This window comes from Urocampus carinirostris, chromosome 4 (assembly GCF_059441175.1).
Source record: "Urocampus carinirostris isolate Australia breed hairy pipefish chromosome 4, RoL_Ucar_1.0, whole genome shotgun sequence".
Taxonomy (NCBI): domain Eukaryota; kingdom Metazoa; phylum Chordata; class Actinopteri; order Syngnathiformes; family Syngnathidae; genus Urocampus; species Urocampus carinirostris.
The window spans coordinates 22,336,099-22,353,792 of record NC_142352.1 but is presented as its reverse complement, the minus strand read 5'-3'; the positions used below and the strand labels follow the sequence as shown (position 1 = coordinate 22,353,792).

The 17,694-nt window shown below is 39.2% G+C and overlaps 1 protein-coding gene across 1 annotated transcript in view; it reads left to right on the top strand.

Moving 5' to 3' along the window:
• fto (FTO alpha-ketoglutarate dependent dioxygenase) overlaps window positions 1–17,473 on the top strand; it is a 263,558-nt gene extending 246,085 nt beyond the window's left edge. Inside the window, exons 11-12 of the mRNA XM_088333342.1 lie at window positions 15,255–15,395; window positions 15,880–17,473. Coding sequence (XP_088189468.1) covers window positions 15,255–15,395; window positions 15,880–15,886 — 148 coding nt within the window. The 3' untranslated portion in view covers window positions 15,887–17,473. The remainder of the gene's footprint in view (window positions 1–15,254; window positions 15,396–15,879) is intronic.
• Window positions 17,474–17,694: the final 221 nt, after the last annotated feature.

Sequence of the window (17,694 nt, the reverse complement as noted above, 5' to 3'; positions counted from 1 at the left end):
GATAGTATCTTTGTTCTTCATATAGCGAATGGTAGATTAATGTAGTCCATTTATCAAACATGTCAAACAAAGTCACTTTTTTAGTAACTGTAATATATCGCTCTTTTCTTCGGATCGGTAGATGCACCAAAGGATAGAGAGCGTTTGGGCGGCATGGCGAAGGGCTTCACAAACTTTTGAAAGTGAAACACAAAGACACAAACGTGATGCAGAAAGGAGCGCAGAGCGAGGTATGGAAGACGATTGGGCAATATGAATTTGCCAACCGGCATCCGAGATCTCTAAGGGTGCTGGCCAATTGAATCTTAGCTTTCTGAAAAGCTCCTCTGAAACGCTTTTTTAAAAAAAATAAAAAATAAAATAATGAGTGTAGGTTTTTGTATGTATATATATATATATATATATATATATATATATATATATATATATATATATATATATATATATGTATATGTAGTGCATCCGGAAAGTATTCACAGCGCTTCACTTTTTGCATATTTTGTTATGTTACAGCCTCATTCCAAATTGTATTTTCACATTGTCATAATGGAGTATTTTGTGTAGAATTTTGAGATAAGAGATTACATTAATACAATTTGTTATGAGGCTGTAACATAACAAAAATGTGGAAAAAGTAAAGCGCTGTGGATTTTGCTTGATTGGGACTTGTGTGGATTTAGTTCGATATATAAGATTCCAATTATAATAATTCCCAAAATCAAATGATACAACAATCTTTATTAGTATATTGAAATGTATCAATCAGCCACCCCGTTTAATTTTGTGGTTGTTCTTTTTCTTCTTATTTTCCATCACCTCCACCTTCATTTTTATTTTCTTCCCATTCTTTTCCCTTTCTTCTTTTTAGTTACTTTGCTTTTTTCTTGCATTCCTTTACAACAAGGTGAATTGTTGAAAGCTGTGTCTCCTTTTGAGTTGTCAATTTATGTTATAACGCATCACTGAATGTAAATAAACCAAAATCAATATATCACAACGTATAAAAAATGGAATGATAATAAAAATAATAAATAATGCTGAGGCTGCAAGAGAAATATTCATAGTTTTGAGAAAAGTGTATTGCCAGTTGTCATTACAAAACTTAAGTCATTAAATTTCTCAATGTGTTTGGATTTTATTCTTAAATAATGGACACATTTCCTCAGTACATCAGTATTAGAAGTTTAATTTAATATTCAACCAAGGTACACATTTACCCTAATTAAAACCCATAATTCCCTAAACCTCTAACCCTAACTGCTAACCCTAAACCAATTAACCCCTAATCAGAAATGATAACCCCTATATTGTATTATCTTAACATTTTCAAAGAAATAATCTAGATGTATTTGTTTATTGTTTTTTTAATTGTATTTAGAGAAATTATATCTAATAAAATGCTTAATTGCAAAAATATTAATGATAATAATTTAGGGTTTAGATTTTTTTTAAATGGCCCACATATTTTATTGGAGACCTTGTCATTTTTAAGCAGTTTAAAACTTGTGACTGCAGTCTGATCAAAACACATGACTCAGCTAATATCATTAAGTATTTTTTCTTTTGCAACAACCTGCAGCTATCCACGCATATATTTATATCATTCATCACTGGCTTCCAATTGTAAAAAAAAAAAAAAAAGTTGTGCTAGTTATTTTACGGTAGGAGCCGTGCTTGCCACAGTCAAATATATCGACTTTTTAAAATTATAAATACTTATGTTATCTCTCAGGTTTCACCCGCCGGCTAGTTTCCAACAAGCACTAAATTGTGTCAGTTTGTATTTGCGGGGCAGCTGAACGCACATTTTTCTCAAAGGCGGTAGCTTTTGAAGCGCAAAACATTTAAAAAGCTTCTACCTTGACACAAAAGGCTTCCTCACTTAACACCAGGTCCCCTGCAGGGACGAGGATTACTTGTTACCTGGCAATTGTAGCTACAATAGACGTATAATTAGCCGGGCCGTTTGACCCCGCTGACATTGTCACCTGAGGACAGGTCAGGATTGTGCCCACCTTATCACGTGGGTAAGGGCCGGTGGCTGTCCAACTCATCCATCCATCATCAGTGTGTAGGGGTAGGGAAGAGGTTAAAATGATCATTTTACAACAACAGGTCTAGACAAAAACTGCCAGAACTTTAGAGTGTAGAAAACACTACCACTTAGTTTTGTCACACAAATAAGTACACATTCGCCCGAAGGGGTGATATGTCTCCCTCCACACAATGAAAAAGAGCCAAGGACGGCTTATCTGTTTGCTCTTCTCCAACCTTTTTTTTTTATTGGAACCTGATTACGTTGGAATACTTGTCTGCTCGTAAATTGTTGCCACTGTGTTGACGAGAAGGCCACATTCCATCCAATAGCCTGAGGAAGAGCAAGAACCGGCTACAGTGTTTGCTAATTTGTTACGCTGTTAAGCACCTAATGGCTGTCCACCTGTTTTTCCTTTTTCTTTTTGGAGACCAGTAGCTGCATTTGGGGGAAGGTTACTTACCTCCTTTGCACTTCCGGACTGCAATTGTGTTTTATGGTCACCGATTATGGAAGGCTATTTAGAGGCAACCTGGCTGGCTGTGTGTGTTTTTTGCAATGGCATGTGTATTAGCACTCTGTAAGACGGGGCAAAACGCCAGGCCACATCAAAGACTGCTCAGGTACAAGGATCCTTACATGTGGGCGCCAGCTAGCTTGAGAGTGCCCCGCACACCGGCTAGCCCAATGAAAACGCCGCCTTCCCCAATGCCGTCCGATGCCAATAACGAGCCTCATTTATTTCATGTGGTTTAACGAGCGGCCTGGCAAGTCGGGGGGAGGACCTCACAGGCTCTCTGAATTGGGCTACACCTACCTTTGAGGTGTCCACGTGCCTGTGCTTGAGTGGTCGCGCTATTCTAGTGTTTCTGCGTGGTGCGCACTAGCAATGATTAAAGGGAAAGCATTGCATTAGATGTTGGTTTTATTAGAGCAGGCTCCTTAGAAGTAATCAAAAGACGAATGAACATGTGTCATGTCTTTGAAGAACAACCACCTTCCCTCCATCCTCGTTTCAATTCTGGTTCCCTCCCTCCAATCGTAAAAGTTGTGCAGTCTGTCTGCAGACACAACTACATGCGATTGATGCTTAGTGAACACTTAGAATGTGGCACTGCCCATGCAGGAGCATGACCAGTAATGGTCTGTATCCAGATGGTAAATAGGTTGGTTGGATGGTTGGTTGGTCGGCTGGTTGATCCTTCGTTTGGTCGGTTGGTAGGTTGGTCATTTGGTAGGTCAGTTGTTCAGTCCGTTGTTTGATCCATCGGTTTATTGCTAGTTATGATGGATAGTTAGGTGGATGGCTGGATGGATTTATGGTGATGCAAGTTACCTACTAGATGGAATCTAAGGATGATAAGTGAATGGAATGGTGTTTCTAAATTCCAGCCATGAGTAATTGATGTCCGTTGGTTGAGGCATAGATGAATTAACGTAAACATAAATTGATGACTTTATGAGGTTTTGCTGGTTGATAAAGTAAGGGTGAACTTTATACGAAGGTTGAATAGAATAGAATTTAGTCATTGATTACACTTTGGTGTAATTTTTTAACCATCTTGTGTGCTTATTTAGGGTGGTGATGGCTCTGAGGAAGAAACGGTCTCGTTAGACTTTGGTTTAAAAGACCGGTTTGCGTTTGCCAGAGGGGATCTGGTCAGGGAGGTGGTGGCCAGGGTTAGGGTGTCCTTTATAATGCTGTGATGATGAGAGCCAACTTAATAGAGATGTTTTCCAGACTGTGCAAAAAGCAGCAGATGGTTTTCTGGACTGTGTTGATGACTCTCTGTAAGGTTCTGTCTGCTGTCATTCACAGACTCGGATGAAGTCAACTGATGATCATGAGCTAATGATGAAAAGCATATGGAAAGGTGATTTTGTAAATCTTTGGAAATATTATCGACAAATTGGCCTTAGCTGCCTGATCATGTCAACTGGTAACTCTGGAAAATAAAAACTTGGCTGAGTGGATGCCTGGCTAATGATTAATGAAACACTGCCATTGTAAAAATGTAAAAAAGAAGCGTCATCTGATGTGGACAGCACAAATATATTTTATCTCAAAATTTAAGCTTTGTTCCAAATATTTCACTAGGACCATGCCCTCTACTTGACTCCACTAACGTTTTGCTGCGCTGTTGACAGATTTGCGGACAGCTAAATGCTACCTGTCCATTTGCCCTCCTCCTCCAGCATGACAGAAGCACGTGTTCACTCGCGTCTCGGCTTTCCCAACTGTTACAAAAATACGCTTGGGTAATTTACTCTTTGTCCGCCTGGTCTCAGGTTGCTCGCCTTACCTTCAGGGTCGGCTTGATTTACGAGAAACATGCCTGCTTTTTCGCAACTCGTCTGATTGCATTCTCAGCAATTGGAGCATGAGGGGTTGCCAAGGCTGTAAACGCTCACACCTGCACAGAACTCCTTGCCAGGAGTATCACAAGGGAACAGGTGATCTCAGGTACTAAAATGTACACTTATTATTGCCACTGTAAGAATAAGTTTTGATGATACAGGTGTATAATAGATTAGTCGTAGTTATATGCCTTTGTCTATTTATGAGAGAATGATGCATTGTAAAGATAGTTATGACTTAGATTCAAGGGACCATAAAAGTGTTTATTCTTATTATTTGTATTGTCCCAATCATCAAATTGTAATCATCAAAGGTTAAATGAAAGAACATTGGACTTCCACTTGTAAGTTGACAAAGTTTCCCCATGACCCAAAAACCCCTGAACTAAGATCATGTCGAGATCTTGCCTTGGATTAAGTTTTACGCTATCCATGAAGTTTTATAATCCAATTAGTTCCCAGAATAAAGACGATTAAAAAATTGAGTCAGTGCAGAGTCTGCACAACCTCAGAATGACCTGCACCTTATCCATATTGCCCCCACTGATGAACAAGACCCGGAGATACTTGAACTGCTCCAATTGAGGCAGAATCTGATACCGACTCGAAGCGTGTATGCAACCCGTTTTTTTTTGTTGAGAACCATGGTCTCGGATTTGTAGGTGCTGTTGTTCATCCAGGCTGCTTTACACTTAGCTGTAAACTGCTCTCGTAAGAGTTGAAGATCATGTCGTGAAGATCATTCTGAAAAGCTCTCCACCTCTGTCCTTTGAGTCTGCTTTGTCCTGATCCCACGAGATTACTAACAACCTCATGAAGCCATTCTTCAGAGTGCCACGGGATTCTTTTGCACTTGGCCTGACAAAATTATGCGTTTATCAGTGTAATTACGCCAGACAGAAGCACTGATGTTGTCTATTAGGTGGATTCCCATCCCGTTAAGAGCCGAGGGCCATTTAATGTATAGTCGATTCCCCCACTCGAGTACTCATCTACACAATTACGCAGCAGGCAGGGATTAAGCAGGTCTTGGTCACGGAAGACCACCGTGCAGTTTCTCCACGTGGAGAAAAAAAAGCAAGTGTGTTGCAACATAGCCAAACAGAGATTAATGATTTGATTCACTTGTTTCTCTCTCTTTATCTGTTCCCTTCTCTTTTAACGAAGTAATACCGCACTGTAGAAGCCAGTGAGAAGGTGGGGCCAACAAAGGGTGAAAATCGATGCGCAGGGCATTACAGTAAAACGTATTGATTAGGAGACCTGCAAGGTAGCCAGTGGTCTTGGAGATGGTGGAATGATGCAATGCTTAAAGGAATTTTTCCTTTGACTTTTGCATTAACCTTTTATTGACTGCTTTGCCTGTCCATAATTAACACTCACTTTAACTAAAGTGGTTAGTTTGAGCACCTTAGCCCTATTCACGAAGCCTTCAGAGCACACCACCCAGGCCGCCGTTCAATTGCTGTTTGGGGTATGGGGTGGAGTTTGGGAATGTCTGAGCGGAATACAGACAATAGAACATTGGATCGCTTTCACGTATGCATACCATTTAAACACAAACTTGGCCCAGCTAGAAGTTCTCAGGGCAAATCGAAATGATTGATTTAATTGCCAGTCTTCGTTGACTGGGCAGTAAATGGGATAGTCTGTATCCAACTTTGATTATTCCATTGGAACCAGGCGACCGAACAAGAGCACTACTAGCATACTAACTTTGTATTTGTATTTCTTGTTTATTTATTTTTTTTCAATCACGTTGCAAAAAACATCAAATCACAAAATGAACAGATCACCTGAAAAGAAAAAAGGAATGACAGGTTGAAGCCAAAGGCTTATAAGAGACCCTTCCCTAAAATAAATGCATGCTTCTTCTATCAGTCATAGTAACACATGATCGTATCTTACATCATTTTAAAATTATTTGTTAATTCATTTAAAAACGATCACATTGTTTGTTTGACTATATATACAATAATGTACAATATCTTATATTTCTTTCTTTTCCCATTCTTCTCATCATTTCTCCCTAGCAACAATATAATGTGTGAAACATGAGACAAATGGGTATTTTCTAGTGATTTTTGAAATGGGACTGGACGTGTAACAAAAGAGCAGGTTGCGAGGGGCTGATGAGTCCAAGCGAAAGCCTGTGCCTGGCCCCACATCCATCACTTTTTTGCATCTCAGACTTTGGTCGCTGATCTCAGCACCCACACACACTATGATTACATGCGGGCAAGGGACACATTCCAAAGACATGCATTTCAGGTGAATTGGCCGGTCCAAATTGTCCCTAGGTGTGACTGAGCGAGTGAGTTGTCTGTCCACGTGTGCCCTGCAATTGGCTGGCACCCAGTTCAGGGTGTCCCCTGCCCACTGCCCGGAGATGGCTGCGATGGGCTCCAGCCCCCCTGCGACCCTAATAAGGATAAGCGGTACAGCTCATGAGATGAAAATAAAGAAAAGAGGAATAAGAAAAAAAGCTGGCTAAAAAGAAAATAAAACACTTTTTTTTTGGTAGTCCTGTTAAATCACATTGCGCACAATATGAATAATAATTTATAAAAAAAATATCTATTGTTTTACTAAATTATAGGCCTCGGTTTAAAATGTAACAAAAACAGTACAAATCCTGCACGTAAACATCTCAGAAATGAAATTCACCCTGCTAGCTTTCTACGTTTTCTTTTCGGACTCGATCCCCTTCTGGATGTTTGTCTAATTGCCTCACTTTTAAACCACATACATCAGTTAGAGTTCATTTCTAATTTGACAATTCTCAACCAGGTCGAAATCACTGACATTTTCTCTCATTACCCTATCGTGACTTGACGCTTGTTAGCAGAACATGTCAGCGCCGCATATTTAACATTACACTTCTCACTATATACCAACACCACGAACTGCCTTCTTCTTTCATCTTTTTCGTTTTATTATTATTTTTTTCCTGAAGTAGCGCTTCCTTTAATTCATGCCCTAAATAAATGATGAGAACGTTTAAACACAAGGCAAGCTGCAAAGCCCCAAGGTCGGCTAATCGTATTATTTATGAAGTGATGTGCTACATAATGGTACTTAGCGCGTGTTAACAGATGCTATTATCAGGCCTGGATCCAGGGCGCATGAGATATATTAGAGCGGGGCTACATTAATGCCGGTTGTGCGCTAACCGCACCAAAAAAAATGCAGCGCTTAATGTTGCGCTTGCTCCCAGCCTAAGTGGCTCACGTGAAAATATATAGCCACAAATTGTGGCAAGCAGATGTCCCCTCACCTAATCTATAACACAGCCAGAATACCTCAATTCTACTCCCACAAACCTCTTTTTTGTGTATGTCAGCCTTCAACAAGTATATGTGTATGGCAATTAACCAATATATATATATATATATATATATATATATATATATAAACTATATATCCGATATCAATGATCCAAAACATAAAGCAAAAGCTACATTGGAATGGCTTGCCAAAAACATATCAAGGTTTTAGAATGGCCAAGTCAAAGTCCAGACCTCAATCCAATTGAGAATCTGTAGAAAGAACTGAAAAGTGCTGTTCACAAACGCTTTCCATCCAACCTCACTGAGCTTGAGCTGTTTTGCAAGGAGGAATGGGCAAAAATATCAGTTTCTCGATGTGCAAAACTGATACAGACATACCCCAAGCGACTTGCAGCTGTAATCGCAGTAAAAGGTGGCGCTACAAAGTATTAACGCAATGGGGCTGCCAGTTCCTGCTGCTGAAAAACATTCCCACAGCATGATGCTGCCACCACCATGCTTCACTGTAGGGATGGTATTGGCCTGGTGATGAGCGGTGCCTGGTTTCCTCCAAACATGGCGCCTGGCATTCACACCAAAGAGTTCAATCTTTGTCTCATCAGACCAGAGAATTTTGTTTCTTATGGTCTGAGAGTCATTCGGGTGCTTTTTGGCAAATTCCAGACGGGCTTCCATGTTCCTTTTACTAAGGAGTGGCTTTCGTCTGGCCACTCTACCATACATGCCTGATTGGTGGATTGCTGCAGAGATCGTTGTCCTTCTGGAAGGCTGTCCTCTCTCCACAGAGGAACGCTGGAGCTCTGACAGAGTGACCGTCGGGTTCTTGGTCACCTCCCTGACTAAGGCCCTTCTTCCCCGATCGCTCAGTTTAGAAGGCCGGCCAGCTCTAGGAAGAGTCCTGGTGGTTCCAAATGTCTTCCATTTACGAATAATGGAGGCCACTGTGCTCATTGGGACCTTCAAAGCAGCAGAAATTTTTCTGTATCCTTCCTCAGATTTGTGCCTCAAGACAATCCTGTCTCGCAGGTCTACAGATAGTTATTTTGACTTCATGCTTGGTGTTTGTGCTCTGACATGCACACTCAACTGTGGGACCTTTTCTAGACAGGTGTGTGCCTTTCCAAATCATGTCCAATCAACTGAATTTACTGCAGGTGGACTCCAATTAAGCTGTAGAAAGATCTCAAGGATGATCAGTGGAAAAAGTATGCACCAGAGCTTAATTTTGAGCTTCATGGCAAAGGCTGTGAATACTTATGTAAATGTGATTTCTTAGTTTTCTATTTTTAATAAATTCAAAAAAAGTAAATAAAAAACTTTTTCATATTGTCATAATGGAGTATTTTGTGTAGAATTTTGAGATAAGAGATTAAATTAATACAATTTGGAATGAGGCTGTAACATAACAAAATGTGGAAAAAGTGAAGCGCTGTGAATATTTTCCGGATGCACTGTATATATATATATCTAATCTCATCTCATCTCATTAGCTGCACCGCTTATCCTTAGTAGGGTCGCGGGGGTGCTAGAGCCCATCCCAGCAGTCATCAGGCAGTGGGCAGGGGACACCCTGAACTGGTTGCCAGCCAATCGCAGTGCACACAAGGACAGACAACTCGCTCGCTCATTTACACCTAGGGACAATTTGGACCGGCCAATCCACCTGAAATGCATGTCTTTGGAATGTGGGAGGAAACCGGAGTGCCCGGAGGAAACCTACGCAAGCACGGGGAGAACATACAAGCTCCGCACAGGAAGTCCGGAAGATGGATTTGAACCCACACAGGAGGTTCCCAAGACCTTAGAACTGTGCCGCACACACACTAACCACTGCGCCGCCGTGCTGCCCCGGATATATGTTCATTTTACCTCTGAAAAGTGATGGGTCCCGGGGACTCGCATGCTCAAAAATCTATGGGTCCCAACAGAGATCTATGGGTCCCCAAAATTCCGTCTGCTCCATGCCGTTACAAACTGTCGTATTTTCCCTTACAAAATAGAAAAAAAAACTTTCTTTTTTTCAAACATGTTCATTTATGTAGTTCAACATGTTATATTATACATGTCTTTCCTTATATCATATACATTGTTAATGATCATTTTGTAGTGAGACACTGAGTTGCTCGACATGAATCAGGTTTATTATAAAAAATAGTTCAACAATGAAGTCGCTTGGACGTTCACTGTAGAAGGAAAACATACATGCAAATATAATTAAGTAGAATAATACATTTTCTTATTGAAATTATTAATTCATTTTCTGTATTAAATTATTGTTGGTAATATACTGATTAAAAGGGATGACCACAAACCTGTCTTTTTTCATTTTCTCCTTTTATACTTCCTTTTTTTCTTAACTTCTTTATACAACATAATCATTCATAATATAATGCATCAAAGCAAGTGAGCCGTTTGAGAGCCGACTCTCTTTAATGAGTTGAGCCGAAAAAGCCGGTTCTCTAAAAAGAAACGGACTTTCACTACACAACTCGAACTGGAGATCGGCGTGCAGACGAAAACTCGAACCGCGAGACCAAAACAACAATGGTGGATCTGCCTCACAAAAGTTTGGAGTGCGGTAAATCTTTGTTAGAAAATGATAATGACAATTTCGTGTCAAAAAAGTTGCGCACGTTGATTTGACACGATGCGTCCCCAGCAAAAATAATGCGTCCAGGGACACGGGCAAACGAGAACACTGATATATACATATACTGGACTGTCTCAGAAAATTAGAATATTGTGATAAAGTTCTTTATTTTCTGTAATGCAATTAAAAAAACAAAAATGTCATACATTCTGGATTCATTACACTTCAACTGAACTATTTCAAGCCTTTTATTATTTTAATATTGCTGAATTTGGCTTACAGCTTAAGAAAACTCAAAAATCCTATCTCAAAATATTAGAATATCATGAAAAAGTATACAAGTAGGCTATTCAACTAATCACCTGAATCATCTAATTAACTCGAAACACCTTGCGAGGGTTTCCTGAGCCTTAAAAACACTCAGCTTGGTTCAGTAAACTAAATCACTGCTGATCTGACTGCTGTCCAGAGGACCATCATTGATACCCTCCATCAGGAGGGTAAGACACAAAAAGAAATTTCTCAAAGAGCAGGCTGTTCACAGAGTGCAGTTTCAAAGCATATCCACAAAAAGTCTGTTGGAAGGGAAAAATGTGGCAGGAAACGCTGCACAACCAAGAGAGATGACCGCAGCCTTAACAAAATTGTGAAGAAGAGCCGCTTCCAGAATTTGAGGGAGCTTCAAAGACAGTGGGCTGAAGCTGGAGTCCAGGTATCAAAAGCCACAGTTCACAGACGTGTCCGGGAAATGGGCTACAATAGCCGTATTCCCATGGTCAAGCCACTTCTGAACTCAAGACAACGGAAGAAGCGTCTGACTTGGGCTATGGAGAAGAAGCACTGGACAGTTGCAGAGTGGTCCAAAGTCCTCTTTTCAGACGAAAGCAAGTTTTGCATTTCATTTGGAAGTCAAGGCGCCAGAGTCTGGAGAAAGGCTGGAGAAGAGCAAAATCCAAGTTGCTTGAAATCCAGTGTGAAGTTCCCACAGTCAGCAATGGTTTGGGGAGCCATGTCAGCTGCTGGTGTTGGTCCACTGTGTTTCATCAAGTCCAGAGTAAATGCAACTGTGTACCAAGAGATTTTAGAGCACTACATGCTTCCATCTGCTGAAAAGCTCTATGGAGATGAGGATTTCATTTTCCAGCATGATCTGGCACCTGCCCACAGTGCCAAAACCACCAGTAACTGGTGCACTGACCATGGCATCACTGTCCTTGATTGGCCTGCTAATTCCCCTGACCTGAACCCCATCGAGAATTTGTGGGGTATAGTTAAGAAGAAGATGAAAGACACCAGACCTACAAATGCAAATGAACTGAAGGCCGCTATCGAAGCATCCTGGGCATCAATAACACCTCAGCAATGCCACAGGCTGATTGCCTCCATGCCACGCCGGATTGATGCAGTAATCCGTGCAAAAGGATTCCCAACCAAGTACTGAGTGCATCAATGGACATTTTCAAATGTTTGATTTAGTTTTGCTGTTATTAAATTATTTTTTTTACTTGGTCTGAGGAAGTATTCTAATATTTTGAGATAGGATTTTTGAGTTTTTTTCAGCTGAAAGCCAAAATCAGCAATATTCAAATAATAAAAGGCTTGAAATAGTTCAGTTGATGTGTAATGAATCCAGAATGTATGACATTTTTGTTTTTTTAATTGCATTACAGAAAATAAAGAACTTTATCACAATATTCTAATTTTCTGAGACAGTCCAGTATATATATATATATATATATATATATATATATATATATATATATATATATATATATATATATATATATATATATATATATATATAGTCTCTACATCGTTCAAAATGGTGTACTAATATTGAGTTGAAAAATGACTCCATACATATGTGTGTATATATATATATATATATATATATATATATATATATATATATATATATATATATATATATATACGCGGCCATTTTGACCATGCGGAAAAAAATACTTCCTGCATTCTGAGGAGGTCGTGTCGAACCATATCGCAAGTAACACGATTGACATAGACACGCTGCTCTGTTCCTCTCCCTGTGCACCTTCGGGTTAAAGGTCCATCTCATCTGCCAAGATGTGGCCGGAATGAGGGGTTGGTGGGAAGGGAGTAGATTTACAATGACAAGCTGCAAGCCGCACAGTAAATATTTACATTGCTCTGACAAAAGATGTGACCTGGGTCCGCCGGGGCCGTCAAACCCTGTCACATTTAGACTTAACCCGCCATTATCCGTCAAACAGACGTGTTTCCGTTGCAATGGTGTCTCAGGGTGGTTACATGAGAGATACTTTGCTGACTCACCACAAGAACAGCTGAGTACAGTCATCAATATTTCAAATAGTATGTACAATGTGAGTGTATATTCTCCACTCAGGTGCATCATTTTATGCCCCACACAGGAAACTATTATAATCTTCTATATCAAAAATCTGCACTGTCTTCTTTAATGCGTAAGATAAATTGTCATTTATGCCAAATTAAAGATTTTTTTTTTTACATCCAAAAGTCATCCTCTATGACCGCTATGTTTTCCACTCATAGTGTGAAATCTAGCATTGTATTATTTCATACCAAAACAAAAGTGTTCTTTTCAATGGCAAAAAAATAATCGTTTTCTTCCATTCACAAAGCAGGAAGCTTGTGTAAACTTCAATGCGGAAAGCTAGCACAGTCAACCTTTATGCCAATAACAAACCATGTCCTCTTAGATTTGAAATTCGTGTTTTTTCTCCTATGAAAACCTGTTGTCTTTATTTATGACCAAAGAATGTGTTTATTGAAAATTGTTCCTTTTCAGCCATGCCGAAAATGTGCTTCACTTTTGAAAACGGTCGCCTCTTCTAAGCCAAAGACGATCGTTGAGTAAACCGCTTTTACATACAGAACTTTTTTTCAACCCTGAGAACCTCAGTCATTTACCCTTAAAAAAGATGGCTTTGTCGAAAAGCAGCGATGGTCTTTCCACTAAAATTTAGCAGCGCTATGTTTAAAAACAGCCAAAAAGTAGTGGCCTTCTTCTATGAAAAAAACAGGCTTATTTTTCGACGCCCAAAACTAAGTATCCTTCAACTCCCAACTTTTTTTCAAGCAGGAAACTTGTGTCATCATTAATGCAGAAACCTAGCACAGTTGTCCTTAATGCAGATACCAAGCCATCTCCTTTTTTAATTTAAGCCATCTCCTTTTTGAACTTAATTTTGTATGTACACTTAAAGCAAAAAATGTTTTCTGTTAAAAATGTATGCAATTACACTATGCGAAAACTTTTTATGCACAAATAAATCAAAAAAATGTAGTGTCTTTCCTTGCTGAAAACTGGACTTAAAACTGGCTATAATAAAAATTAACAAACAAACCATCTTTTGTACACATCCAAAACAATTTTTTTCAACACTGCAAATCTATCCCAAATAAGATGCCTTTGCTGAAAAGGAGTGTTGTTCTTTCTCGCTAAACTTTAGCATCACCTTAAAAAAACACCAAAAAGTAGTAGCCTTCTCTCATAACGGAAACTAGCATTGCCTTTTCTATGCCAAAAACTAACGATGTATTTTTCCACTCCCAAAACTAGACTATTTTTCTTGCAGGAAACTTCATCTTTTGAGGTGGAAAACTATCCCAGTTGTTCTTTATGCCAATAACAAAACATCTCCTTTTATCTTCACTTTTTTTTCTGTCATCAAAACACATCGTCTTCATTTATGCCCAAAATTGATATTCTGCCATGCAAAAATATAGCAGCACCTTTTATGCATAAAACAGTTGCCTCTTCTTGGCCAAAATTGGAAGTGGCTCTCTTACCCATACCTGTCAACCTGTACGGTTTTGCCATACAAAGTATGTTTTTTATGCATTTTAAGACTAGTACGACATACAATGAAATCTGTACGGAAAAACGCAAATTTGTCAATGATGGGTACCATCCGGTATACACCGACTATCACAAAACGGCAAATCAATCAAGTCAAAGGAGTTCGCCCCGGAAGCATCTGTCTTGCTATTGTTTTTTTCGTTGATAACGAAGCGAGCGGTTTGATGCAAAGTTTGCGGCCTGGGGATTTCCCATCATGCATTATTCCGAAAAAAAAATATGGTGTACGATTATTTTGTATTTTGTACTGGAAATTACGACAGTCTGTACGGGTATGGAGCCGTGGAGGTTGACAGGTATGCCTACCAGTATTGCTATACAAAAAATAAACTACCATATTCTTTTACATTTGAAACTCCTTGAATATTCATAACATGAGTCGCCTATCCTGAAAAAAGGTGGCTTTGCCGAAAAAGAGTGATGTGGTTTCATGCTAGAATTAAGTGGGTTCTATGTCCAATAAAGCCAAAAAAGTCTGGACTTCTTCTTAAACAAAAACTAACGTTGTCTTCTTCTATGTCAAACACAAGCATGTTTTTCCATGCCGAAAGCTAAAGTTGTACTCTTCCAGTACCAAAACCAGCCTATTTTTTGGTTGTTGTCGTCCATGTTAAAAACTATGGCAATAACAAACCTTCTTTTTTTACATACTAAAGTCGTGTTTTTCTATGCCCCCCAAATTTGGCATCACTTTTTATGTTGAAAAGTCTCTTCTTAGCCCAAGAGCGATCGTTGTTTCTCTGCAGAGAACTAAACTCTGCCCATACTCAAAATGAACAAACCATTTAGTAGTGGCCTTCTACTATACCTAAAACTGGCATTGTGTTTTTTTACGTCAACAATGTTCTCTCTTTTACTATGCCCAAAACTAACATCATATTTAAATACTTTAAAAACTGATATTTACTTAACCTAAAACGTGTCCTCTCCCGCACTCAAAATTATCTTTGTCTTGTAAAATTGCAACCCTGTATGGACTTATCATCCAGTATCTGTTTTCCACATCAATGTTACACGTTTAACAAGTGCCACGAGTCACAAAAGTAAACATGTTTTGTTTAACTAGCGCGTTTGTTTTCCTGCATCCTGTCGCTTCAGGTGCCGCTCTGCCCTAGCCCAGACGTTGCCCCCTGAGGAGGCACCGGTGGACCGTCCCTTCTGGGGTGCCGACGAACGGGATATGCCACTGCCCTTCGATCTGGCTGACATCATCAACAGAGTCGAGTCGGTGTTGTGGAGGTGACTATTTTTGATACAGAATGCTTTTCTATCCACCTCATTTTGTATGTACACTTAAAGCAATGTTTTCTTGACCAATCACATGAACAACTTAGTTAAAAGCTACATTTTTTTTCAAATAGTATTTACCATTCACTTTGTTTTTTCACTGATGATGTTTTATCTAGTTGGCTTGTCATATAAATGTGTCTACCTGTCCGTCTGTCTGTCTGTCCGTCCCTCCGTCCACAATTAGAGAATCGCACAAATATTCCTGTTAATAGTTCCTTTAAATGGAACGGCAAATTGGATTCTTGGATTGACACTAACTTCAGATGTTTTTGGAGTTGAAATTTGGTTTGCTAAATGTAAACATTTTGTTTTTTTATCATTATTATTACCATGGGATGCACCTTATCACGACCTGAAAAGGTAACTTTTGATGATGCAATCCTTGTCCGACCTCATTTTTGACAGACTTGTTTTCATTTTCTCTTTCGAACAGAATGTGAAGGATCCTGTAAAGGCTTATAAAAGATGTTCAAGATAATGGGGATAAAGGGAAAACAGCAGTTTTTCCAAATGTCCCCATGTCAACTGAGTTTGAGGCACCACCATCACTGACTCTGCCGCGATCCCAAGCAAGAAGAATTTTTTCACAGCTTTATCTTCAATACCCACAGCCACCCCTGCTCTCCTCCTTATAAATACACTATAACGCTTTAGTGACGCGCTAAAATTGTAAGCTTAGCATCAAGCTACTAACTGAACCACACCACCAGTTTGTTAGGGCATTTTACTGTCCAAGTTTGTATCATGTCATTATATCATATACTATCAGGTAATCTTTGTTTAGAAGTTTCTTTTGGTGTTGGTACTTTTCATCATTATGCATAATAATTCAAAGTGTTTCAAATGGTCCCATAGAACTCAAGTCGAGGCTAATTTCTTTCAGTATGTTCTGTTTCCATACAAAAAAGCTTTCAAAAAATTTCAAGTACAATATTCTCCGTGCATTTCAGTTTCATCAAGAAAGTTATGTTCTATCGCCATTGTAGCTAATGGTGAAAGTCGAGCCTGTCTGGTCATATATATGTTTGTATTTGATTAAGGGCTGGAAAAGACTGTTAGACCGAAGCAGTGGACATAGGGATTCTATTCCCCACATTTTCGTTTTGATTCTTCTGTTAAAGCCCCGTAGCCAATCATAAATGGTGACTTGGTGAGGTTTCCCAAGGGCTGCTAGCAGGCGCTGGCTCCCTAAGTCAGAATCAGGTTGGCTAAACCAACAGCTATTTAGTCACATATTTAATGCCTCTGGCCTGCAAAGCTGATTGTGAAGGCCACCAGGTAAATTTCTGACCCTGGCCACAAATAATGTCTGAATCGTGATTGGTTTAATGCTTGAATATGAAAGCACACATCTTGGCGCAGTGCAGCCAGGGGAAAAAACAATGAAAGAAAACTGACAGAGGATTTGAATATATAAAACGTATTCCTGGACAAGATTAACATCACATGATACTTTTTGGGCACACCAATGGGATTTAGAAGTAAAAAACTGGGGAAAAAACTGAGGTCATCACCCAAGAAGTTTTATTTTTTGATTTAGTAAAGCCAAACCTACGTCGGTTTTTACTTTACAGACTGACCAATGAAATAAAACATCACACTTTCCCTTGCTTGCAAATAATGCAGCTAGTTGTTTGTTTTCGGGCCTGCATTGCTGATTAAAGGATGTGCTGGATGTACAGCAATGGAAAATATGCTCAGTGCTGTCAAATTACTCCCAAAAAGTATCAAGCTGGCTTGGAAAGCTGCAGTCTAAAACTATGATTGTGCAAAGGAGGGTCTGATCTGCTTTTGATTAATTTTCTATCTTGAAGATGAAGGAAGAAGAAAATGCCGTTTCCTATGAAAAAATCATGAATGCACTTTTTTTACAAAGGTTTTTGGGTGTTGATGTTTTGATCACCAAACAGTTGTATTTGTTGTCTCGTTTCTGTAGCATTTGTATCGTACTCATCCCTATGTGCTCTCTCACAGCTTGTCTGATGTAACAGGAATGGCGAACGAATTAAATACGACGTTTTATCGCATATATTCGTGTGTTTTGCTTTGTTATTTGGGTTAAAGCAAATAATAAAAGCAACACAATGATCTGCTAATGGAGTTAAATTTTTGTTTAGCTCATCTATACTTGATTAAAAATTACACTTAAAACATGCTATAGAAATGTAATATTGATTAAAAATTTTGCTAGCGGATAATGTTTAAGATAGATAGATAGATAGATCGATAGATAGATACTTTTTTCATC